General features: G+C 43.5%; 1 protein-coding gene across 1 annotated transcript in view; it reads left to right on the top strand.

The window, feature by feature from the left end:
• Nucleotides 1-27449, top strand: part of PGGHG (protein-glucosylgalactosylhydroxylysine glucosidase) — a 74842-nt gene that overhangs the window by 22656 nt on the left and 24737 nt on the right. The window contains exons 4-8 of the mRNA XM_077456007.1: nt 12972-13401; nt 17229-17348; nt 21221-21352; nt 23939-24050; nt 25871-25943. Coding sequence (XP_077312133.1) covers nt 12972-13401; nt 17229-17348; nt 21221-21352; nt 23939-24050; nt 25871-25943 — 867 coding nt within the window. The remainder of the gene's footprint in view (nt 1-12971; nt 13402-17228; nt 17349-21220; nt 21353-23938; nt 24051-25870; nt 25944-27449) is intronic.

Consider the following 27449-nt stretch of genomic DNA (forward strand, 5'->3'; position numbering starts at 1 on the left):
CAGATGATGAAAATGGGGAAATTGTTAAAAATATGGGCTAATATTTTAGGGATGTATGATAAGGTTGGAAGCATTCACCAATGCAAAGGCCAGGTTGGGGGGGGGGGGACACTGGGGACAACGGTAGCTGGTATCTCTTCGAAATCCTCTTTTGGTGCACACCCAACATTTTTTTTTACGTCTTCGGCTTGCTTCAGATGGTGGAATGTTGAAGGGCAAGTGGCACTCATGAAACAAACAGCCTCAGAGCGAAGGTCTTCTGGGGGGGGGGGGGGGTCTTTGGTGATAGATGAGAGATGTGACAACTTCTTCTATGAATTGTAGGAAGGGGTGGGGCTTTCTGTGGATTTGATGTAGACATAGGAATTATAAACGGCCAAATGGATGAGATAAATTGCTACCTTCTTGTACCAGAATCGGGGCCTCCTTATCGACAAATGGGGCTGAATCATTTGATCATTGAACCCCCCCCCCACGTAGAGATTATAATCTTGGCACATACTGGCTTTTCAATGGGACCTCATCTTCTTTGAACCTCAATTGTAGTGTCGTCATGCATGGTAGACATCATGTGCATGTTCCTTTTATCCTTCCACCTCAAGGCCAGAACTTTGTTGCATCTCAATGCTGCTCTTTCCCCCTTCACAGCATTTTGTTTGCTAGAGATTGGGGGAAGCCCTTCCTATTTTTTCTGGAGGTTCCGCAGGCCAGGGTTTTTGCAAGGTATAAGTATTTGAAAAGGGGCAGGCTGGTGTAAAAGTTATCAAGGTATATGTGATATCCTTTTTTCAAAAGTGGGTATGCCAGGTCCTATACAATCTTTACGTTTGTGCCCGCATAGGCCGGGCATTCAGGGGTCTGCAGCTGGGAATCTCTTCCTTCGTATAAGCAGAACGCATACGGATATCCCGTGGCTCTCACAGAGCTTGTAAAATTTTACAACGTATCTGGCCCTTTTGCTTGGAATATATTGCTTTATTCCTAGCCAGCCTGAAAAGGTTACCAGGGACTCATCAACACATATATTCTGATCGGGGACATAGAGTTCTGCAAATTGTTGGGAAAATAAATTTATCAGTGGGCGAAGTTTATATAATTTGTTGTAATTTGGATGATTGTGGGGGGAGGGGGGGCATCGGGTGTTGTCACTAAAATAAAGAGAGTGCATTATCATTTCGCATCGGGACCTGGCCATTACGGCATAATAAATGGGCATGTGGTGGTGGACCAATAGGCATGTCCTTCATTTTTTTTGTAAGCTACATGTTTAGGGTGAGGCCCATAGACAATTTGAACTCCTCCAAATTCAGATCTCTCCACTCAAACAGACGGGCATATGATGATTGGGGGTTGTTGGCAATATATTTCTGGGCATATAAATTTGTCTGGTCCACAATGAATTGCAGCAAAGTGTCGGGCAAAAACAGATGAAAGAAATCAATCTCTGAGAAATTTTAGGTGTTGGCCTGCACACCTGGCTGTGCTGTGAAAGGGGGAATAATTGCTGATCTTTTGGACGTGACGCTGATGACTGTGTGACAGGTGGCAGGTGACACTCACTGATGGGCTGTACGATGGGTGGCAGGTGACGTTCACTGAAAGGTGATGACGGTGTGACAGGCGAAGGTCACTGATGGGTGACAGGCCACGGACGGTGATGGGTGCACCACTGACGGTCACTGATGGGTGACGGGTGATGGCTGTCGGTCACTGATGGGTGATGGGTGATGGTTGTCAGTCACTGATAGGTGACTGATAATGGCTAACGTCACTGATGGGTGACGGGTGATGGCTGATGGTCACTGATGGGTTACGTGTGATGGCTGATGGTCACTGATGGGTTACGGGTGATGGCTGAGGGTCACTGATAGCTGAGGGTCACTGATGGCTGATGTGTGGTGATGGGTGATAGGTGCACCACAGGCAGTTACTGATGGCAGTCTCTTATGTGACAGGTGCACTTTATGGGGTGACTGTGGTGACAGATGACAATGGTGGGGCAATTGTCATTTGGTATATTGCACAACAATACTGACTAGCCTTGGCTTGGAAATTGTTGTAAATCTAGTATTCTCAGCAAACTATTGAAACACAACTTCTTCACTTCCAATTTTGACAAAGAAGAACCACTATGAATAATTCCACCTTGCAGACCATAATGATGTTGCCTCAGCAAATCAAAGAACCAGAGGCCTACACAGCCTCTCCCCCCGATGGATCAATGAATCAGACAGCCATACAGTCTTTTGGAAGAGTATTACCAATGTGCTAACCAGACCAGAGATAACACTGTATCTGCTCCCGATGGTCTGACACATGGTAACAGATGAACTACTGTTCCCAGCCAGTCCTTTACTGTCAATGCTGAGTTCCCCAGCCACAGCATTCTGCACTACTCTTGATAACTTTTCTGTTGTTCCATTTACACTGACCTTTAGCTACTTGGTAGTTCTGTATCCCTGGTCACAGAACTCTGGGTCTACTCTCCTCTGCTTTACTGCTACTTCTTCTGTATTGATCTTGTCTAGCATTCAAGTCCTGTGTTCCCCAATCACAGCAGCTTGATACTTTTTCAAAGACGAAGATCTTTATCTAAGGTTTCCTCTCAGCAGTTCCTCCATCCATCCTCCGTGCATTCCCACACGGAACAGCACCTCAATACTCCATGCTGTCATTTCTGGCACTTCAGACTCCCCCCGGCAGCATGTGACCCCAGCTTATATGGGAGGCCTGCCCCCTGCCAATACCGAAAGATAGTTGGTCAGGGCTCCTCACATGAGCTGCCTACCACTCAGACTTCAGGTCCAACCCCTTTTCCAGAACCATCTTTCTGAAAGCAGGGGATGCATCTCTGAACCAGAGCACAGGTGACCTCACCCACCACTACCCTGGACACTCCCAGTCCCAAAATCAAAACAGACCCAGCATGCAGCATAAGCCTGCCTAAATTTACCTGCACATATCCTGAACTGGGAAAAATCCTAGTCTAGCACCTACCCTTAGGTATAGGGTGCTACGCCACTGGTCATACACACACTAGGAGTTTTAAATGTGCCTAGATGGCCCTTTGTATAATGTATCCCACATCTTATTTTCAGCAATGCCAGCAAAAATCAACCAATAAAATACACATTTTTATAGCAATGAATGTTAACGCATAGTAAGTTGATGAGATCAAATTATGAAGGTGTTGGGCCCCTTTATGGTATGATTCCACCAATAATCTTTACTTGAAGGTGTGCCTTTTTGTATCTTAAACTATAGGTTCACCAAAAATTGATTAAGGTCTATCTCGAGGGAAAGGATAAATTCTTTCTTATAGCGGGGCTGCCTCTTAGATGCATGGGTTAAATGCTTGTAAATTGATGCATTTGTAACTTTGTAAATTTCTAAAGTCATTAAAAAGCCAAAGGAGCGGTAAAAAAAAAGGCACTTGTGGGTTTTACTAATAATTTTTTTGTAGAATTCTCCATTAAGCAGGCATGACAGTGGGTGTGTCCTATACCTACATTCTTTCGCTTATAGGAGTCCCTCGTTCCCATCTTGAAAAGTTGGGAGGCATGTACACTGTCAGTGGACTGTTCCTTGGTGTTTTCACTTCCAATTCTGGGCTGTGAGCTCTGCATTTGACTTAATGTCAGAGGACCTGCAAACACATGGGCATGGAGGAGAAGAGGCTGTGGGGGCTGTACTTATAACCTGGTAGCTTGAGAGAGTGGAGGATCAGGTAAGTAAAATGGCTTTTTCCAGGCCTCTTTTGGCTCTTTTGGCCATACTTCTCATGTTGGTCACAGAAGTGCACTTAGTTCTGCACTTCTGTGACCTAGATCAAAAAGCCAACAGCGGGTTAAACTGTTGTCAGATGGCATCAAAAAGCAGGTCCAGGCTCTGCAGGGATACAGACAATAATGTCAGGATCCACCCAGATGCCTGACTGGTAGTGTTGGGCAAAGCGCTTGAGCCAAGCAAAAGTACGGCCCATCCCGGCGAATACACAAACTTGCAGGTAGCTCGGCTGGATGTTTGCCTGTCGAGTGCCCCACAATGCGCTTCACAGTGCATTCTAAGGCCCTAATTGGATGAAGCCTTTCCACTTCCACCTGACCACTTCTCAGGTGCAAGGCTTCGCCAAATAGAGCACCAGTGCACTGTCAGAGACCTGATTGGAAAAAGTGATGATGACTTTCTCCAATCACAGCTCAGTGCTCATAGTCCCACCCCACACTATAAAAGGTAACTTCCCATAGGAAGCTTTTGCATTGTGTTTGAGTGGAGATAGATAGAGCAAGGCTCAGTTTGCTACTAGCGAGTTAGTGTGTTTACTCATTGTGACTCTAACTGTAGAGTGTAGTGTTAGTGTAGTGTGTTAGAATAGTACAGTGTTTAACACAGCATTACATAACATTTAGTGCTGTATACAGTGCTGTATACCCCCTTTTTTTTTTTTGGTTGCTGCATTATTTTTTTTTTTCCTTCAGTCTGACTAACTAAACCATCCTCATCCTCCTCATCCTCTATGACCCAAGCTGACACTAGTGCTCAGTACACCGCAGCTGCCAGAGCGGCTTATTCTGCCTCCTTGTCCACAGCTACTCCTGCCATAGCCCCAGCATCAGGCATGGAGGACCATTTCCTTTTTTGGGATACACAGACATTACTTGATTCTGATGTTGGTTCTGAGGTAGAGAAAGGGAGTAACATGAGCTTACTGAGAGGGGAGAACACTGATAAACAGCAAATTGGCAGTCATGTTCCCCCAGCCGCAGCGTATTGCCAAGTTGGCTCCAATGAGAATGAAGATGGAGGGGATGATGAGGTCATTGACGTGACTTGGGTGCTGGATAGAGCAGAGGAGGGAAATGAGGGGGAGAAAAAAACCCCAATGTGGTAGGATATCCTCCAGAGGCAGCCATCATGGAAGAGTAGAGTGCAGCCACCCAATTCCATCAGATGAGCTGTTCTTTCCGGCCCACTGTAGCCGATCAGACTGTTGCAATGTGCAATCTCTGCTGCAAGCAGATCAAGCATAGAAAGAACATCAGCCATTTGGGTACCACATGCTTGACAAGGTATTTAACCTCCCATCATGTTGGCAAGAGCACCTGAAAGCCACACACAAGGGACACCACTATATCTCATGACCGCTCAGCAGCCTTCAGTGACAGGGATGATGGTATAGCAAAGGGTGTCACAGGTCATTGCAACACATCTGCCAGCAGCACACCACCAGCTGTAAATGATAGCAGATTTCTCTGCCCCAGCTGCTGCATTTAAAAAAAAATACACTCCCTGTCCCTGCCACCCACATGCCCAGCGTCTAAATTCCATCTTGTTCAAATTGCTGGCTTTACAACTCCTGCCTTTCCTTCTGATGGATTCTGCCCCTTCCGTGTATTTGCAGAACATGCTTTGCCACAATGGCAGGTTCCCAGTCGCTATTTTGTTTGCAAGTAAGACTTGCAAACAAAATAGCGACAACTAGGAAGGATGCAGGGGGCTCAGTGCTGGAGATTGTTTAGCTGCCACAACCATACAGCTGGTGGTGATAATGCAAAATGTGTCAGCTCCACCCCCTCTTCCTCATCAATGCCCTCCTCTGCTGGATTGTCCTATGAATCACCAGTACCTCTAATGCCGCGTACACACGATCGGACTATCCGGCGGACTCTTGCCGGACAATCCGCCCATGTGTGTGGGCTCCAGCTGACTTTTTGTTCCCAAAAGTCCGGCGGAATTAGAAAGAAGTTTTCACTCAAAATTGTCCGCCAGACTGCTGCCCGTCTGTGTGCTAGTCCGCCGGACTTTTGAAATGAATGGACTTGCCCACACACGGAGTAAAGTCCGTTCATTTTGAACGTGGCTCCAGGTAGACGGGACTAGCAAAGGAAGTCAATGTCACCGCCTCCACCTGGTATGGATTTAAAGGGGAACCCCTACGCTGAAAAAAGGCATGGGGGTCCCCCGAAAGCCCATAGCAGACCCTTATCCGATCACTCAGCCCGGCCGGTCAGGAAGGGGGGTGGGGACGAGCAAGCTCCCCCCTCCTGAGCCATACCGGGCCGCATGCCCTCAACATTGGGGGGAGCTTTGGGGAAGGGGCCCTGTGGCGGTGACAGAACTGAAGAGCAGTGACAAGACCCCAAAGTTGGAAGACCCCCGGACGGCGGCAACGACGAAGAAGAAAGCCGGGCTCCTCCGCTAGTAAAAGAGTTACAAATGCCTCAAGAAGATAGCGGAGGAGTCCGGCGAGAAGACTCTCCAAGACGGAAGAAGACCCCCAGAGCTGTCTACACTTTTTTTCACCAGGTGAATGGGTAGGGGTACATCGTACCCCATACTCATTCACATAGGGTGGGGGGGCCGGGATCTGGGGGCCCCCTTATTAAAGGTGGCTCCTGGATTCCGATAAGCCCCCCGCCCGCAGACCCCGACAACCAACAGCCAGGGTTGTCGGGAATAGGCCCTTGTCCTCATCAACATGGGGGACAAGGTGCTTTGTGGTGGGGGGGCCACAAAGCCCCTTCCCCAAAGCTCCCCCCAATGTTGAGGGCATGCGGCCCGGTATGGCTCAGGAGGGGGGAGCTTGCTCGTCCCCACCCCCCTTCCTGACCGGCCGGGCTGAGTGATCGGATAAGGGTCTGCTATGGATTTTGGGGGGACCCCACACTGTTTTTTTCAGCGTAGGGGTTCCCCTTTAAATCCATACCAGGTGTTGGGGACAGCGAGGTGTCAATATCGCCCATTGGGGCCGTCGACATTGACTTCCTTTGCTAGTCCCGTCTACCTGGAGCCACGTTCAAATTGAACGGACTTTTCTCTGTGTGTGGGCAAGTCCATTAATTTCAATAGTACGGCAGACTCCCGCCATTGTTTGGCGGATTGTCCGCCGGACCTATTCTGCCGGAAAGGTCCGGTCGTGTGTGGGCAGGTCCGCTCATTCAGAAAGTCCGCCGGACCTCCACTGCAAAGTCCGGCGGTTTGTCCGCCGGACAGTCCGATCGTGTGTACGCGGCATAAGTGTTTGAGGGGCCATTCAACAAGTCAGGCTAAAAGATGCAATGCAGTGCTTCAGCTGGTCTGTCTAGGGCAATGTTTCTCAACTCCAGTCTTCAAGTACCCCCAACAGGTCATGTTTTTAGGCTTTCCATTATTTTGCACAGGTGATTTGATCAGTTTCACTGCCTTAGTAATTACCACAGCTGTTACATCTGAGGGAAATCCTGAAAACCTGTTAGGGGTACTTGAGTACTGGATTTGAGAAACATTGGTCTAGAAGACAGGAGCCATACCGGAGTAGACATTCTTTCAGCTTTGCAGGGACAGGCCCAGAGGTGGTTCACGCCATGAAAGCTTAAAGTGGATGTAAACTCTAATTTTTTAATGTCATAATGTAGAGTATAAAATTTCCTATCATTTGAGCCCATTCTTGCCACAAAGAGTTAATCCAGCTCTGAGCAATCCTCTTTTATTGTTCAGTGAGATAAATCTTGACAAACAGAGTATAACTTTGTCAAATCCTCCCCCTTGCTGTGAGTGGCAGGTGATTTACATATCTCGTGCACTAGCCTAAGAGACATGCATTTTTTTAATTCCCTCCCACTCCTTTCTTCTGCTGCTCTGCTAGGATTGGATGTTCCACACCTTACCATAATTGGGCATGCTGAAGTCATGTGGTTACTTTCCTGTCTTTTCACTGGATGTTAGAGATCATAGCAGAAGTTCAGTGTAAGAAATACACAGGAGAAAATGCATATTGACAAGGGGAGTGTAGAGGTGGGTGGGGAGTCTACTGACATCACGACTCCACCCACCGAGCTCCAGACAACAGACCCACCCACAGAATCTGCAGTTTTTTGGGTCTCATAACAGAGGGGAGACATTTGACAGGTAAAGATACATGCAGGAGGCATGTATATCTTTATAGGTAACCCTTATAGCAGTAGTTTAGAAAGGATGACATTGGGTTTACATCCACTTTAAGCCAGAAATGGTGGTGTGCGATAATGGCACTAACCTCCTGTCCGCCCTTTGACAGGAAGTTAGTGCACATGTCTTCAATTTGGTGGTGCAGCATTTCTTAAACAGGTACCCAGGGTTGCAAGATCTTCTAAAGCAGGCCCGAAGAGTCTGTAGCCATTCTAGGTCATACACAGCCAGTGTTCGGTTGGCTAAAATTCAGCGTGAATTCTACCTGTCCATAAACTGCCCGATTTGTGACATTCTGTAGTGGCTGCACATGCAGCAGAAGGCCGTCAACAAGTACCTATGTGAGTATGGCTGTCAGGTCACCTGAGACCAGGTGACAGATGCACTCCGTAGGAGTCGGAAGTGCACCGCTAGATAGTGGACCTTAGGACTGACTGCTGCGGATTGTACCCAGGGAGATTCAGGACACAGGTCTACTGGATCACTAACACAGATCCCAGTAGGAGCTAGAGCAGGGGTGCTCAACCTGTGGCTCTCCAGCTATTGCAGAACTACAAGTCCCATGAGGCATTGCAAGGCTGACAGTTACACAAGCATGACTCCCGAAAGCAGAAGCATGATGGGACTTGTAGTTCTGCAACAGCTGGAGAGCCACAGGTTGAGCACCCCTGAGCTAGAGCATAGATTCCCCAGGGCACGGAGTCTAAGAGCCAGCAGGTGTTCACCAGAGCCTCCAGTGGTGAGGATGGACTTCGCTGCAGTCTGGCTCCAGGTCGCTGCCCCTAGGGTCTCACAGCTCACACTCACTGTAGACTACAGGAGAAGGAAGTAGCAGGCTGGAACAACAAGGATAGTAAGGGGATAAGGCAGAGGTCAGGGCAACTAGCAGACAGGAACAACAGAGTACACGCAAAAGGATTCAGGATCACAGGCAGACAGGGATGGTCGGGGACATGCCAAAAGGTCAAGGTCACAAGCAGACAGGAATCGTAGAGAACACGCCAAGGTCGGTAACAGAGACAAACGTAGAGCACACGGCAAGCAGGAAACAGGAAGCCAAACACACAATGGATACACAATGGTTGATCAGCACCGCTGGCTTGCAGTGCACAGGTTAATATAGGGTTCCCTGATAGGGCCTGGGGTGGAGCCATGCTTAGAGGAGAGGTTATAAAAACCACCAGGTAGAAGTGGCTAGCCTCTTAGTCTGAACACATGAGGAGAGGTAAGCACACAGAGGAAGATTACTTCATAACCATGACAATGGCACAAGAAAAGGCTCAGGACACCTCAGCTTTTTTTTCCCCACGCCAATGGCTGCTGATAAAGGATGGTGAGTCCTGACAATACATGCATCAGTGACACAATCCCTCTTGTGTTCCTGCTGGAGCATACTCTGCATGGCATTATAGACAGGGCACTTGAAGCACAGCAGCGGGAGGAAGAGGAGGACTTCTTTCCTCTCAAGGCTTGCTTTATGACGACAACATTCTTGCGATGCTACAAAACACACAAGGAGAGGGAGGAGGAGGATTCTGGCAGTTTTGGAGGCATAAAAGCAGAGGAAGACATACGTCAAACCTTAAGGGATGGTTTTCAGTCCCCAGAAACCTTGAGGGTAGTGCGTGGCAGGGACGAGGCAGTTTCAGATACTGTAATCCTTAGTGACCCGAGGACTCTGCTTCTCGTGCCTCCGCAAACTTACGGTGCATGGACTCCCTTATTCTTCAAAGCCTGCAAAAGTAGAATTTGTGGCATCAAGGACAATGATCATTATTGGTTGGCAACCTACAAGGGGAAAGTGTCGGAACTCATCTTGCCCTCGCAGAGGGAGCACAGGATGAAATATATTGAAGACAACTTAAAGAGGAGTTTATGTAACACCTTTCCAGAATCTGGTAGGTTACAGTCTCATGGAAAAACTAGTTTTGAGTCTTCTGTTGGTCAAAGGAGGAGAGGTAGAGAAGAGTACCGCTTCAGTGATGCATTTCAAAAAAAATTTGGTCCTCAGCACCCAGGGCTGTCAGCTTCAAAATCCTATTGGCTGCATCTGCATCAGATGGTGGAAGATTATCCAGGGGCACAAATAGACATGGAGAGATTTCCAGTAGATGTACCACTGGGTTTCTGGTTCATGAGAATAGACTACTGGCCAGAACTTGTCCAGTATGCAATTGAGCTGCCCTGCCTCCAGCATGCTTTCCAAACAGGCATTCAGTGCTACTTGGGGTTTTATGACAGATAAAAGAGTACGTCTGTCCACAGATTTTTTACAGCAAGGCCAATTCTTACTTTCATCAAGAGTACCTCTAGAAGGTTATGGGATGAAGGAACCACCAACACCCAAAGCCCATTTTTTCTGCAACTGTTACTTCTATCCAAAGTCTGCGAAAGAGACATCAGACTTTATCTAAAAAAAATTGTTAATCTTGGCCTGAGTGTACTATAATTTGACTTCATCACATAAGGCTTGCTCACTGTGGTGCAAACAATTGTTATTTCCATCCAAATTCTGCCAAAGAAACACCAGAATATATCCCAAAAATCTGTAATCTGCGTGCACTAAATTGTGGCCTCATTAGGCCGGGTTCACACCGCTGTGATGCGGGAACGCCGCGAATCCGCGGCGTTTTCCCGCATCGCATTACTCCCGCCGGCAGTTCACACTGCCCTATGCGGACGGCTGGGAGTGTCAATGATATGTTAATGACACCCCCAGATCCGTCCGCAAATCGCAGTGCGATCTGCCGACTCGCACAGGAATCGGATCGCATGGTGTGAACCCCCATGCGATCCGATTCTGTTGCGGACCAAAAAAAGGGTCCCGTGCGAGTTTGCTGCGGGAGCGATGCGAATTCAGCCATACTATCTGTATGGCTGTACTCGCATCGCTACGGAGATCGGATGTGATTTGCGGTGTGAATCACATCCGGATCTCCCCCCGCAGCAGTGTGAACCCAGCCTTATACAGACTGGCTCCCCAAGACGTTGTTTACAAAATAAAGAAGGCTTGCAGGAAAAATTAATTTAAGTGTAATTTTTTTCTTTATAAATGTCAGTTTTGCTGCAGCAGGTTCTATACAAGGTACAGATGGCACTGTATATAAAGGAATATAAAGGAATTTTTTTATTTTTATTACATAATAGGTGAGGTTGAAAAATGACACAAGTCAATCAAGTCCAACCTATGTGTGTGATTATAGGTCAGTATTACATTGTATATCCATGTATGTTGCGGTCGTTCAGGTGCTTATCTAATAGCTTTTTGAAAATATCGATGCCCCCCCCGCTGAAACCATCACCTGTGGAAGGGAATTCCACATGCTTGCCGCCTTTATTGTTTCACTTTAACCGCTTAAGGACCGCCTCACGTGGGTCGCGCGTGCCGCCGCCGGCGCGTTCGCGGCCTGGTCCTGAGCTCCGTGACCGTGGGACCCGCAGACCAGATTGCCACCGGTGACCCGTGATCGGGTCACAGAGCTGAAGAACGAGGAGAGGTAAGTGTAAACAAACCTCTCCTCGTGCTTCCTAGTGAGCCTGTCACTGATCGTCTGTTCTCTGTCATAGGGAAAGACAATCAGTGACGTCACACGCCAAGCCACGCCCCCTACAGTAAAAAAACACACACACTTAACCCCTACACTGCCCCCTAGTGGTTAACCCCTTCACTGCCAGTGACATTTTTACAGTAATCAGTGCATTTTTAATCGCACTGATTAATGCCAATGGTCCCAAAAATGTGTCAAAATTGTCCGAAAAGTCCGCCATAATGTTGTAGTCACAATAAAAATCGCTGATCGCCGCCTACTAGTAAAAAAAAAAATTATTAATAAAAATGCCATAAAACTGTCCCCTATTTTGTAGACGCTATAACTTTTGTGCAAACCAATCAATAATTATTGCGATTTTTTTTATTTTTATTTTTTTTTACCAAAAATATGTAGAAGAATACGTATCAGCCTAAACTGAGGAAATTATAATTTTTTTATATATTTTTGGGGGATATTTATTATAGCAAGCTCTATTTTTGTTTATAGTGCAAAAAAAAAAAAAACGCAGAGGTGATCAAATACCACCAAGAAAGCTCTATTGGTGGGGAAAAAAGGACGCCAATTTTGTTTGGGAGCCATGCCGCACGACCGCACAAGTGTCAGTTAAAGTGACGCAGTTCCGAATCGCAAAAAGGGCCTTGGTCCTTTAGCTGCAAAATGGTCCGGGGCTTAAGTGGTCAAGCATCATTAAAATCACTGCTCCTTGAAAAGCAATCTTTTTAAAAAATATATTTTTTGCATCGGTATATGTCCCCCAGGGCAATAGCCCCCATATACTTTTTATGCCAAATAACTTGCAAATAAGCCTTCAAAATGGAGACTTGATTTTTCACGTCCGGGTTCCATAAACTTCAATGGGGTTCATCGCTCGGGTTCGAACTTTTGTGATGTTAGAGAGTTATGGCGCGAACCGAACCAGGGGGTGTTTGACCCATCTCTACTGACTGGCAGATGGTATTGCCTGCTGTTCCCTTCCCCCTCCACAGCCCAGGGCTCCAGTGAGTGCGTGGCGGACAGATGGAGCATTTGATAGATACTACATCTACAAACTACATTTGATAGATACTACATCTACATAGGTAAGTATGATTTTTATTTTTTTCAAATCCTGCACTGCTCTATTAATCCTTGCAGTGCAGGGGCAACCCCACTGCTGGGAAAGGGGGCGGGGGATGTTTTCTTTTCCTGGAAATCAGCTTTATGGGACATCGTTTTAAATTGGCAAATTATCAGTTCACCGTAATTTGCACACATTTGCTCATTAAATAATTTGTTTTATTTCTAACGTACAGTCAGTTGATTAAGTCCCAACTTTAATTAAAAGTCTTAGGTCTCAGTAACATTCGCTGTATAATAAAAAATATTTCATTAATTTAATCTACACATATTCATGGTGGTTTACTGTTTCAGATAAAAATAAGTGCTTCAAATTAGTTATGTGAAGAAAATCGAATTAATTTTAATTTAAATGTTCTATAATGTTGTTTTATTAAGGTATGTCTATGGAAGCACAAAAGTCCCAGAGGTCAAATCTTGTCCATTAAAGTCTGTCCATATGATTTACACTCCGGTACCGGAGTGTCTAGTCATGCCTTCTGAGCAGGAGAAGTCTTGGGTGTTCCTGACCGCAGTAGCCGAGACAGAAGAGGAGGTGAAGGAGAAATATTCAGAGGGTCTTACTCTGATTGAAGAGAATCGGCTGTACCCCTCACATGAAGATGCATGGACACAATTATGGGAGGGATGCTGGATCGAAATGGAAGCATCTCTGGCTCTCAGACAGGCTGTCTATGGCTGTCTTTATTATCTTCTGAGTGCCTTACCACCATTGGGCTGTAATGAAAAGTTCAATGGAATTAGCCCTGGAGGTCTCTCTAATGGTCAGAAAAATGAAGATTATTGGGGTCATGTTTTCTGGGATCAGGTATGTCTAGTTATGAAGTGACCAGACATTGTGTGCTTCCTTCAAAAAAACTCTGTAATTAGGGATTTATGGCAAGCTTCGCAAATCCTTTTCCCCTGTCTCTTGATCAGATGCTGAACAGCTTTAGGACAGTTAAAAAGTGACCAGCAAACTCCAGAATTGCTTGGCTTTTTAGTGCCACATAAACAGAGCCTTGGTAATTGCTTGGCTTTTTAGTGCCACATAAACAGAGCCTTGGTAATCTATTTATTTTAGATGTTTCCTTCCTTTCTAGGTCCATTTTATTAATTCGAGTATAACTAAAGGCAAAACTTTTTTTAGTTTTGGATATTATGGAGAAGGTTTAGAGCACCTGCCAATTTTTATTGCTGTCTGTGCCCCCTTTAAGGAAATTCACCCTCTCTATTTGTAATATTTACCATTGATAGTTGACATATCATTGAAAGTGAAAGTAAAAGAAAATCACACATTTTCGGTTCTCCCCAGAAAAGTAATAGAGGGGAAATCTTTCAATGGGGACACTGGTTCTGTTGACTTGGTTTGCAAGGATTTCCTCTCACTTCCTGTTTGGCTATGGGACAGGAAGCAAAGGGAAATCTCCTCGATGGCATACAGATGGGCAAAAAAAAAATCTGACAGGGGTTATAATCCTCCCTTGCCCTATCCAAACTTTAATATTCATGTAGCGCTCTTCCCTACCTCCAAAGGCCTGGTGGTGACCCCCAGAGTCTGGGAGGGCTTACATTCCTCCTCAGGGTGCAGGTTGCTAGACATGGTGGGTGTAGTGCAAGGTGGAAAGATGGGCGTCAGTCACTTTTAAAACAAATTCTTAACAGGAACTATTGGAGAGAGGGGTAGGGCACAGGACACCCTTAGGCAAATGCAATAGCAAATAGGCAGACTCCTTAGACAAAAATAGAACTAGGCAGACAGCAATACAGAAAATGGCCTTTACGCTGAATGCAGCAATCTGTATTTCATAGCAACTGCTATCTCCTATAGCAACAAGCTCAACACACACATTGCTACCCATGATACTTCTTCATGTTTAGCTCACAGCCACCCACTGGATTCCTTAAGCTTTACTCCCAGCTGCCTGCTGTACTTCTTGGATGAGTTCTCTCCTGAAGCTTTCCCAGCCACTTCACAGTCCCCGACTGATAGTCTCCTCTAGTACCAGTTCAAAACTCCATCCCTCTTCACCTGCCTCTGGCAACAAGAGTGGTTGACCCTCTGGCAACTTCTTCTCTCATGCCCCTGGCAACAATCAGGCCAAGCCCCTTTACACATGGTTAGGCCTCAGACTTCTGGTCTACACCTCTGCTGCTGCTCCACGCACCCCGACCCAGGCCACAGGCAGAATCCCAATCGCCTGACCTTCTCCGAATAAATACCTTCTTTCAGCATCCTCAGCAACCCAAAGAAACTCCTGCCGATTGGGTGAGAGAAGAATATATACTCATAACCTGAATCCACTGTAATTCATCACACTGATGCCAAAAGTAACAGTGCCATCTATTGACAAAAGGAAGAAATCACAGTTAACACCAGGCTTAGGAGAAACCCATTTGATCAATAGACTACAAATTAGCCAGGCTAGCTACCACCCAGCACAGCTAAATTTACTAGCAGCCCTGTTTAGGACAAGGATGCTACAATCAGTTCTTACAGACATGGAGGCTCAGCATCACGTTTGGACATTGCTTAAGGCAGTCAACATGGAGATACAGCCTGTCTAGGAACATCCACTCATGCAGACTCGCATCCACAAATCAAAGTATTTTGATATTTACATATGTCCTCCTAAGAGCCAGTCCACTACTTGCATCAGGGCTGAGTGCTGCTAAGAGGAGTACTGTTATGTTTTCAGGAAGCTATGTACAGCACCCTGCTGGGTCACTATCACCAGCTATGATCTGCCTGCATTCCTTCCTAGAGGAGCACAGGGACCCAGTTATGATGTAACAGGGTTTAAAACTAGGTATTACTTAAAATGGAAAGACCATTAATAAATACTTCATTAGCATGTTGATTAGGAGGGAAAAGCAGAACAATGCAAGGCAAAATATAAGCAGATTTAAAATCAGCTGAAGGTAATATTACAACTTGATGAATCAGGGTTAATAGTATAACAGTTAAACAGGCACAAGGATCGAACTTCAGGAACATTGCATTGCTTACTCAAATTGCAAATCAATGAGGTATTGTAATGCAGTAACTAGTAAATAAATGACCTTCATAGACAGTATACCAGTAATTGCTTTTTGAATTATATCTTTGAATTGGTCTGTACTTTTTTGGGGTGAGCAAAAAAAAAATCTCCCCTTGTCTATTTGTCCATCTGTATTTTGTGAAAAAATGAGGAGTGGCAAGGGCGGGTGAATGACAGAATCCGTTTACTGTAAGAGACATGCAGCTACTGTAGTTTCTGGTGTCAGTAAAGCTAGGATTTTTATAGCGCAGAGATTCACACACAGCACAATCACCATTGAAGGTAAAAAGTTTTGGTTTGTAGTGTTTTGCAGTTCCATTTTAAATGTTGAGATGGATGAAGAAGCAAAGGCTACCTACTCAGTACTTCATCCAAGCATTGCAATAGAACAAAGTGGGTGATATTTACTTAAACTGATGCACATTGAATCTGGTTTAGCTGTACATGCTAACCAATCAGTGTCTAACTTCAGCTTGTTCAATTAAGCTTTGGCAATAAGGCTGGGTTCACCCTGCTCCAACAAGGAAGTCGGACGACTTCTGATCCAACTTTGCCCTATGACTTTATGTCCGATTTCGATGCGACTTCAATGAATGGGATCTAACTTTGATCCGACAATACCAGGCCCTTTGAGTCTGGTATAAATATCGAGGGGGGAACCCCACACCATTTTTTTTTTATGGCGTGGGGTCCCCCCCAAAATCCATACCAGATCCTTATTCAAGCACGTAGCCTGGCTGGTTAGGAAAGGGGGAATGAGTGAGTTCCCCCACCATAAAGCATAATTTTTGATGGGGACAAGGGCCTCTTCCCAACAACCGTGGGCAGTGGTTGTGGGGGTTTGTAGGCAGGGGGCTTATCGGAATCTAGAAGCCCCCCTTTAACAAGGGGTACACCAGATCCTGGCACTCCACTCTATGTGAATGAGTATGCCTTATTCACCACAAAAGTGTAAAAAATAAATTAAAACAGTAAACAGTCCTTTATTAAAAATTAAGAATGTCTCCCCTCATAGCTCCAACGTGTCTTCTTCCTCCGGTTCTTCTCCCTTAATTTCTTCTCCCTCCACTGTCTTCTTCTGATCCTTCTCCCTCCTGATGTCTTCTCCTGACACTAGCACTCTCGGTTGTGTTAGCTTTGGCTTGTGACGTCATTGGGGCAGGGTCTCCAGATGACGGCTCACTCCTTAGCAATCAGTTATATACAGTGTGTTTAAAGAGAAAGTAAAATGCAAAATGCATGAAAACTGCATGCAAAAACACAGGTTTAAAAATGCACCACAAACCACGCCTGAAAACCGCATCACCCGCATAGATGTGAACCTAGACTAAGTGTGTTACAAGGAACTCAAATTCATGTAAAATTTAAGAACTTTCTGATTCTTTCACAGTTAGTTTTGCTGTCCTAGCATTTTTACACAATCTTCATGGAAATCACATACACTGTTCAATTCAGTGGCAGAAAAAAAATGTAATGTGTCTGAGTACTGTAAGTCACCTTTCCCAATATGTCTATTGTAAAGTGTTTTTCGATTAACAATTTTGTCATTATATACAAAAGAATAGGTTTCTACGTTTTTTAAAATAAAATAATGATTTTGTCTGCATTGCAAAAGGACACTTGGGTGTATCCGAACATTCTGCTGTTTTACCCAGAGATGGCCCGTCATATACTTAAATACAGGATTCGGACATTGGAGGGAGCAAGGCAGAATGCTGAACAGCAAGGATACAAAGTGAGTACCATATATACTACAAGAAAAAGAGGGCTTGGAGTCAATGTAAGAAGACATGTTTTATTCAATACATTAAAAAAATGACATAGCAAAATGAGTACATGCATGGTAAATAAGCATAACAATCACATATTACCAACCAGATATTCATATTCATAAAAACAATCATAGCAACTTTGAAATGACATATTGAGGTATAGGACAGTTATCCATCATAAAGAATCGCTTGAAATAAAACTATCTAAAAAGAAAATGGTACATCAAAATTGGTCCTACCACATCATCAGGGGCAAGTGCACCAATGTCTGTAAAAAAGCATAAATAAAACAATATGGGCCAATGTTACACCCAAACACAAGGGAGACTATATATGTAAAGGAGGGGAGAAATTAACTCATCCCACTATGTACTTACATGTCAATTAACCACTTCAGATCCGCGCTATTGCCAAATGACGGCATTAGCGCGGACCTACATTTCCAGGACTACGTCTATTGACGTCGTCCTGGTTACGAGCGGCCTGCGCGCCCCCTGAGGGGCGCGCGCGGCGCGCTCTGTGATCGGCGAGTCCGTGAGACTCGCCTGATCACCGATCCGTGTAAGGGGTCGATCCCGACCCCTTATCACGTGATCAGCTGTCAGCCAATGACAGCTGATCATGTGATAGAACGGAGCCGGTAATCGGCTATTATTCCTCCTCGCGCTGACAGCGCGAGGAGAGAAAAAAAAAGCCGATCACCGGCGGCCGTGATCGGGACATCAGTCCCGATCACGGCCATCAATACAAGGGACCACCTGCCACCTGCCTGTGCCCACCTGCCTCCCGCAGTGCCATCCTGAAGTAAAATAAAAGAAAAAGTAAGTGCCCCCCGTCAGTGCCCCCTGTCAGTGCCCATAGTGCCCACAGTGCCACCCACAGTGCCACCCACAGTGCCACCCACAGTGCCACCCCACAGTGCCACCCACAGTGCCACCCAATCTGCCTCAAAGGTGCTGCACCCCAGTGCCGCCCATCAGTGCCCAGCAGTGCCGCCCATCAGTGCCCAGCAGTGCCGCCCATCAGTGCCCAGCAGTGCCACCTTTTAGAGCCACCTATCAGTGCCACCTATCAGTGCCCATCAGTCCCATCTATCTGTGGTACCTATCAGTGCCCATCCGTGCCACCCATCCGTGCCACTTATCCGTGCCACCCATCCGTGCCATCTTATCTGTGCCCATCTTTGCCCATCAGTGCCGCCTTATCTGTGCCCATCGGTGCCGCCTTATCTGTGCCTATTAGTGCCGCCTTAACTATGCCTATCAGTGCCCACCAGTGCAGCCCATCAGTGCCCACCAATGCAGCCCATCAGTGCCCACCAATGCAGCCCATCAGTGCCCACCAATGCAGCCTATCAGTGCCGCCTAATCAGCGCACTTCAATGAAGGAGAAAAATGACCCGTTTGCAAAATTTTATAACAAACTATTAAAACATGATTTTTTTTTTTTTTTTTTTGCATCTTTTTTTGTTTGTTTAGCAAAAAATAAAACTCCCAGCTGTAACTAAATACCACCAAAAGAAAGCTCTATTTGTGGGAAAAAAATGATAAAAATTTCATTTGGGTACAGTGTTGTATGCCCGCGCAATTGTCACTCAAAGTGCATCAGCGCTGAAAGCTGAAAATTGGTCTGGGACTGAGGGGGGTTTAAGTGCCCAGTAAGCAAGTGGTTAAATCGACCATGTGAACATGAAAACTGGTAGCTGCTTAAAATGTTCATCCCAGGAGCTGAGGAAGGGGCTCGCAGGAAAGCCGGATGCACATCATGATCCCCAGAGAAAAGGAAACAAGTAATCACAAAGAAAACCATTTGGTCTCCAATGCTGTAAAAGTGCATAAATCAGGTAGACTGTGATTATATGAAGGTATATAATATTTTTGAAAAGTATTGAACAGTAAATGGAGCCAAGAAAAAAGGTCCCACATGCCTCATTTAAAGTCCCAAACCCCTCTTTTTGTACAATATATAGTACATTTAATTTAAAATGATCTTGAGCTTGCTCTGCTTTTTCACACAACACAGCCCTGACTGGCAGAGTGGCCATCCGTTTTTTCTCGAATACAGTTAAAGACTAAACTCAAGAACAAATATGTCATAGATTATGGCTTGCCAGCCCTTAGCTGTGGTGGCTACATTCATTTTTGTTTATTTTTCAGGCTTAGAACATTTTCAGCAAGTACAGAAAATATCTGTTGATCTTGCCAGAAATGCATTGTTCTTGTTCCTTTCTGTGAAGTGCATTGGAGGCGAAAATGTGTTATCTTTCTTGTGTAAGCTACTAATACCTCACCCCCATGTAATGCTGGTCGTGTTTTGTTTGATTTTCTAATCATTAGTGGGGTCAAATTGACATTTGTTTTCCACCACTGTGAAAATTCGAATAAGCAGGATGGAATTCTTTTCTCAAACACGTTTTAGTGTATGTGGCTTTTCTTCAGGAAATTACATTCATTCCAAAGTCAATGGTAAAAACCGACACAATTTTAAAACATACTTTAAAATTTATTTCATTTAGTCATTGAATATACAAGGGTTTTTTATGTAAATATTTGTACGACTATTTGCTTGAAAAACTACTAGTGTATGTCCAGCTTAATAAAGATGGGCAAAGGCAGACATATTGGAAGTCCAGCCGGTGTGTCAACCATGGATCCTTCTATAAATACCTTGGAGAGGTAAGTGTAGCCACAAAAGGATTAGAAGAGTGTTATTTGCAGCATTAACGGGTAAGAATAAAGGACAAAAATAAGACAACTAATGCAGCCCCCACATTTAAGGACTGATAAGCTGTAATATATAATGTTTTTGTTTTGGGTTTAGGCTTTGGTTACACAGTTTTTGTCCTTCTCCCATCCTAACTGTACAGTGAACAGAGAAGCATCAGACTGATGAGCTTACTTATGTCACTCTGCTGAGTACCCCTATCTGCATGGACCTAGCACTGCAGCACAACTGTTTGGCTCCTTATGCTGTGCCCCATTTCCCAATTTTATTGCCACTGTACAGGGACTACAAGAAGCTAATACAGAAAGTATTTACAACACTTTGATGTTTTTTACTTAAAGCTGTAAGGAGCACTTTCATCATACTATTTCACAGACTTTATGAGAAGTGTATAAATAACAAGTATTTTTGTCAGGTAAAGCAGCTCAATTACATGTAATAGTCTGCCCAGTCTCAAGTTCCTATTGGAGGAGTTCCCTTTCAATACAAGAACCAAACTATGATTCATCTGAAAAGAATTATAAGAAGGCAGGTGAAATCATTTTAACAGTTATATTATTCCTAGATTTGTGTGTTCCTCTAGATTGCCATTCATCAATCACTGCACCATGCACCTTCAGTTAGTTTGCCTCACTAGCTTCTCTATGCTTGGTGCCAGAGAGTTCCCATACACCTCTCAACCAGCAGAATTGACATAGGGAGATGAGGAATATTAATTTCCAGAGCAGGAAATTACATTTACATAAAGGCGGCACAGTGTTGACATACATTCACATACACGGGTCATATAAATTAAAGCAAAGTACTCATTTAGCCAAAAGTAAAGGCATGGCTGCATACTGTCAAAATTAAATCAGGGTGCTTTATTCTATTTTATTGGCTTCAAAAACAAGGTCCCTGCCAAGGCCACGCCCTCTGATGCATTTCACCCTGATTGGGCTTAATCGTAGAGCCCATCGGAGCATACACATGACAGCTGGCTCCTGATGCAACAGTACAGAGCATTGAGTGGTGTATTTTTACAGAATTTCTACTGAACGTTCTCAATTGGTCAATGCTTATATCAGATGTTAAAAAAATGCATGCAATTATTTTTTTCTTCAAAATGTAGGGTGCCAAGTTCCCGTGGGAAAGTGCTGTAACGGGATGTGAAGTTTGTCCTGAGAAAATCTATGGTGACCAAGAAATTCACATCAATGGTGATGTCATGATGGCATTTAAGCAATACTATGAGATGACAAAGGTATTTGATTAGAAATCTCACTTTAGATATTCAGGAAACCTTCCTTAAAGTGTTTGTAAACCCCAAAAAAATGTTTTTTATTTAAGGCTTGCACCTTGTACAGTATAGGATTTTATGACATATGTGCCCAGTCTTGCCACGAAGAGTTAATCCAGCTCTGAGCAATCCTTTTTTTTAACCAAAAATATGTAGAAGAATATGCATCGGCCTAAACTGAGGGAAAAAAATGTTTTTTTATATTTTTTTGGGGGATATTTATTATAACAAAAAGTAAAAAATAATGCGTTTTTTTTTCAAAATTGTCACTATATTTTTGCAAAAAATAAAAACCGCAGGGGTGATCAAATACCACCAAAAAAAAGCTCTATTTGTGGGAAAAAAAGGACGTAAATTTTGTTTGGGAGCCAAGTCGCACGACCGAGCAATTGTCAGTTAAAGCAACGCAGTGCTGAATCGCAAAAAGTGGTCTGATCTTAAGCCAGCAAAATGGTCCGGTCTGAAAGTGGTTAAGGCTAAATGGCATGTTGATAAAACACATTGCAAAAAGGCTGGACAAGCATCTCAATCTCATTTATTTCAAGAGGGATGCAGGAGGCATTATTACATATCAGAATGATCAAAGATCTGCCTGCGTCTAATATAATCATGACATGTTCAAACCAAATAAATATTTTCCACTGATATAAGCAACTTTTTGTTGACAGGTTATATATTACTACTTGTTTTCCCCAGCATTCTGGTAACCTGCTCTAGCTGGAGTGTTTTATGCAACATGATCTTTATTGGTTCTAATTTTGTAAATTTTAAACTGCTCAGCCATTGCTAATGATGCTAATATGCTGAATTTTTTAGTCAGTATTACTGGGTTGTAGTTAAAGAGAACCTATAATGGGGAAGTGGTGTCCACAAAAGGCAGGTGAAAGGTAAAGTACTAAAGGTGTAAAAAAAATACTGCGCTGTGAAAAGATGTGTTCTACCCAGCTGCCAACACTACTGAAGACTACACAGTAACATACAAAAATTAAAACAAAAAAGTGTGGCGCTTAGGTGGCAACAAACCACATGAACCAGTAAGGCACTAATTCAAGCAAAGAAAATTACATTCCCTTCAAAAAAAGAAAATATGTGTAAATTCCGTTGTATATGAAGAGATCTTACTCCCAGGTGGAAGAGTGCATGAACCTCATGCACACAAAAGGTTCAGGTAAATAAAATTAATTTAACATATACAGTCCATCAAGTGAACGTCTAACAGTCCTTGAAATGTGTAATATCAATCACAATTCCAAACTTGAGGTGACGTGAAAAAAGGTGAAATTCAGCTTCTGATGTGTAGAATAATACCACCACCACCGTGATAAAGAAGGGGAGAAGAGGCTTACCAAATGACGTGGACTCAGAGGAAGGCTTACGCCTCTCGAGTCATATGTAGTGACTGGGAATTTAGCAAAGTTATGTGTAGGTTAGCAAACCAGATAATCATACATCTAGTATGTAATCTCCCGCAAGTCTTCAGGTCATGAAATCATCCGTAGCGATCCTCCTATAGTGCTCATCCCACGAAAATAGGGGGCTCAGGTATCAAAGACCATGGAAGTAGAAAACTAGCATAACGTGATACCGTTTTAACATCCAATTTATTAAAAAATAATAATAAAATTACACTCACATTTGGTTCAATCGTAATAACATAGTCAGAAAGTAGCGATGTCTGTAAGGGGGTCCACCCGACGCGTTTAAACTAAACAGCCTTCCACCTGGGAGTAAGATCTCTTGATATACAAAGGTAAAGTACTATGCCTTGTTCTGCACAGTGTCTCTCTGCAGAGGGAGCAACCAACCACAGGTTGCACAGACAGTGTTGACAGGGGAATCCCCCCGCCAAGCCATTGTGTTCTCCTGGGGGGGGGGGGGGGGGCTGGGTCAAGAAAAGCCGCCCCCGACGGGATAACACAGTGAATATTGCTAGTGGCTATAATTGCCGCTACAGATAATCGCAAGTAAAATACCACAGACTAGTTGTACCCAAGTTGATCAATCGATCAACTTGGGTACATTCAGCCTGCCCATACATGGCTTTAATCTTGACCAGTTCCTGCTGTTTGAACCATCTATGTCTGGCTTTATTGAAAGAGTAGGGCTTTGCTTTCTCATCTCAGAGCTGTTTCTCTAATGACTGTTGATCTGATGGCTAGCTGGAGAATATCGGAAAAGCAGCATGAAAAGTGGATAAAGGACAGATCCACAGGATAAATAAGCAGAAGCAGGTCCTTGGGCACAGCTTCTTCTCCAGTAGGCCCTAAGAAAACCACTGAGCAGCACAGTAGTGACATCCTCAGATCTCACTCCAAAGCTTATGAGACCGGCGGTCAGAGATCTCACACTGCAGATATACAGCTATAAGGCTACAGAGCAGGAATGTCTGGACACAATCACATGTGAAGAAGTCCAGTGTTATTTTATGGAGTAATCCAATTTTTTAAGGGTGCTGCTTAGAGATAATTAACATTTTAACATGTATAAAATAGAAAATCTCCACTTTTTGAGTTCACATCCACTGTAACAGCTCTTTTTTCTCTATTTCAGGATTTAGACTTTTTTATTTCAAGTGGAGGCTGGGATGTGGTGAGTTCAATTGCAGACTATTGGTGCAGTAGAGTGGTATGGAGTAAAGAGGAACACAACTATCATATAAAAGGTAGGCCCTTAAAAACAAGCATGCGTGTCTACATAAGTCACTGGGTACTAACACTACATTAACTGTGAATGCATAAAGAGAAAGTAACATTCTGTTCAATAAAAGTAATTGTAAACTTGTCTGAGCTTACAAATTAACAGATTGCTCTGTGATCTAACAGTCAGCACTGAGGTCTTTCTTCACAGTCAACCACCTTCTAAGGTCTAAAGGGCTGTTTTAGTGAGCAATACTAGTGCAATATTTGTCACAGATCTGTACAAAGAAAGCTAATACTTACCAGGACCATTGTATTATTTTAATTCAAATTCAAAGTCAACTTTGCTAAATTCCCAGTCATCATAATAAATATATGTACTACTTTTGTTGGAGAATGTGACATGTTCACTGTTGTGAGGCAGGCTTGCATATAGAGGAAGAACATGTCATGACGTGAAGTATAATTTGAGGAAACAAAATATCACAGTGGTAGTGAAATAGAGACGAGCAGTGTTAATGAAAAACTGTAAAGCAAATCGGTTTAAATAATGTGCTTTCACCCACTTCATTTGCATCATATTTGAGTTCAGTTGATCTGAACTTTGAACATGCTTGTTATTTTGGTAAATATGCTGTATGATAATTTAAGACACATTATTAACTACACATAAATAATACTGGTCCCAACTACGGATCACTGAGCTTGTACTGAGAGAAATATAAAGACTGTCCTACTGGCCTCTCCTTTTGAAAATTTAGTTAGTTGACAGCCATGTTCTTCCAGTGGCTTCCAAACTTTCTGTACCATGGACTAAAACAAAATATGCAGATCAGGAATTTTTACTTCTCTTTGACTTTGTGCTGCATGTTTGTTACTGGTCTGTGATCTAGATTATTAAAAACAAGAGGCAGCTAAGTAACTGACATTTTCAGAAGTGGATCTCCAGTGGCATTGTCCAATTTTCTCTTAGCACAGATTTCCTTTAAATGAAAGAACAGATTTTACCAACAGCATCAAATTGAACAACCCTTTGACAAACTAGCTCAGAAATATTGTGATATTTCCACTATATATTGGACATTTCCTGTAGGTATATTCAGTGCTCCTCCTTTCTGTGTGCAGTGCCAGGAAGTGGGAAAGGGATGGTTGCATCTCATCTTTCAACATTTTACCAAATGGTTGTATGCAGTGAACGCTAGAGGACTTTGCTATAGTTCCAAATATACATTGACAGCGAGGAAATGTGTGATTATTAACTTTGTTTTTCTGCTTGCCATTTCCAGTATTTGGAGAACAATCAAATAAGAGACCCAATTACAAGTCATTAACCAATATTTTGCTCTATGAAGTGAGGTAGCAATAGTGGCTCATGCCATATGACATCCTATATGTATGTAAACATTCTTCATTTGTGTAGTGTATAAAACAGCTTATGGTTAAAAGTCATTTTATATGTTGTTTTGACATGTTTGATTTTGGAGAGGTTTTTCTTTTTCTCCTAGTATGTGAAAAGCCCTTGTGCAATCCCCCTTGCTTCTGATGAAAGGGACTGTTCCTACCCCAATTAATTGGCTATTGCAAGCGCACCACTACACACACCTAATGTGATTCTCATTAATATAAGATGGGTTCCTACGGTCTTTTGGATTACACTGGAAATATGTGGTAGTAGTAACCTCAGAGTTGCCTAGTTGCATTGTTCTAGTAAAAAAATAGTGGAAATAGAAGTGCTGCAACTCCCACCAGTTAGCAACAGGGAGACATGCACATGGGTATTGCCCTCTGTAAGTGCAAGTGACCAGTCATCAGCTTTACAGTGACATTTATCTCCTTCTTGGCACAGGTGTGATGCCTCCAGATGAATATCATGCGGGTGTTGATAACTCTGCCTACACAAATGCTATTGCTCAGATCAGGTACTTCTTTCTAAAGGCATTGCCTTGACATTCGTTCAGTATTATGCCTTATTAAATAAACCTGTTATTGGCTCTAGAAACTCTTTAATTCCCTAATAAGTAATTATTTTATAATTTAACTAGGGATGAGACAATGTGCCTTTGGTTTGGTTCAAAGAGAGTTTGTTGAATCCTGAGTCCAAACATTTTGAACCGTGATAATCCATTCTGGATATTTAAAAGGCTAGTAGTCAAGGGATGTGTAGTATTTCAGAGACAATAGCCACACATATTGTAGAGTGGCTGGACAATATGTAAACAATATGTAAACACCTTGGTCAGATCCAGATCACAATTTAAGAGGGAGAGACAAGGTTTCTGGATCTGATTTCACTTGGAATCCTTAAGAGATTTAGGTGGATTGCCAATCTCATAGACCATGTTTTGGTGTTTCCCTGACAGGTTCACTGAAATGTGTAGCTAGTCCAAGCTGTGTTTGGGAGTGCATTTGCACATCCGCTCCAAGAGAGACACAGTGGGTTGAAAAACGAAAGGATTCTGTAAATGCAATAGGAGCCTGTTTTTTTGAAAAAAAAAAAAAATTCAGGACATGAACTAAGTAAAGTTTAGATGAGCAGAAGTTTCTTTTATCTCAATCATTTACTTTGTTGGGTGCCTGTCTGTTTTGTATTTTGGAACTCTGAAATAAACAGCTTGTTTTAATTGCAGAAATTGCCTCTACTATGAGTCACATCCCCCCTAAAATTGAGAGCACATTACTTCAGAGACAATAGCCACACAAATTGTACAGTGGCTGGACAACATGGAAGCAGCTTATTTAGGCTTTGGGGTAAGAAGGACAGAAGAGGCAGGTTTTATCTTGAAATAGAGTAGACAATAGCCATACATACAGTATTTTACAATGGCTGGACAGTATGTAAGCACCTTGGTTGGGCACAATGTTAGATGGAGAGACAAGGCACATGTTGTTCTAAAATGAAAGGGACAGTAAACACAAATATTGTACTGTCACTGGAAACACTGGTTGTATCCTCAATAAAAAAATAGAGTGTATTTTACAATAGCCACGCATCTCTTACAGTCACTGGACAGTATGTAAACACCTTGGTTAGGCAGCAATATAAGAGTGAGATTGTAGGTAGTTTTTTTTTTCTTTAAATAAACATGTAATATCTGAAAGACATTATCCACAAATATTTTTGAGCACTGAAATCTGATGCAAACTTGGAGACAAAAAGCAGCATTTACTCCGCAGCCAACATTAGTTATTTGACAGCTGCTATCCAGCTGCGGAAACCTATTGTGACACTTTAACTGTGCTGGAACACCAGAATAAGCCACAGACTTTGAGGCACAATACAGGATTTCCTCTGCAGGAAAGAACACATAAATGGCAGCTGAAGTACAGCTGCAGAAACATTGTGTGCACCTTTACAGTGGAATGTTTAACCTTTGCAATTGAACAGACTGCAAACATTGAAGCACATTGCACAAGTTGCCCAGAAG

This window comes from Lithobates pipiens, unplaced genomic scaffold (assembly GCF_037356315.1).
Source record: "Lithobates pipiens isolate NorthernLeopardFrog02 unplaced genomic scaffold, aLitPip1_a1.2 Scaffold_10, whole genome shotgun sequence".
In the NCBI taxonomy this organism is placed as follows: domain Eukaryota; kingdom Metazoa; phylum Chordata; class Amphibia; order Anura; family Ranidae; genus Lithobates; species Lithobates pipiens.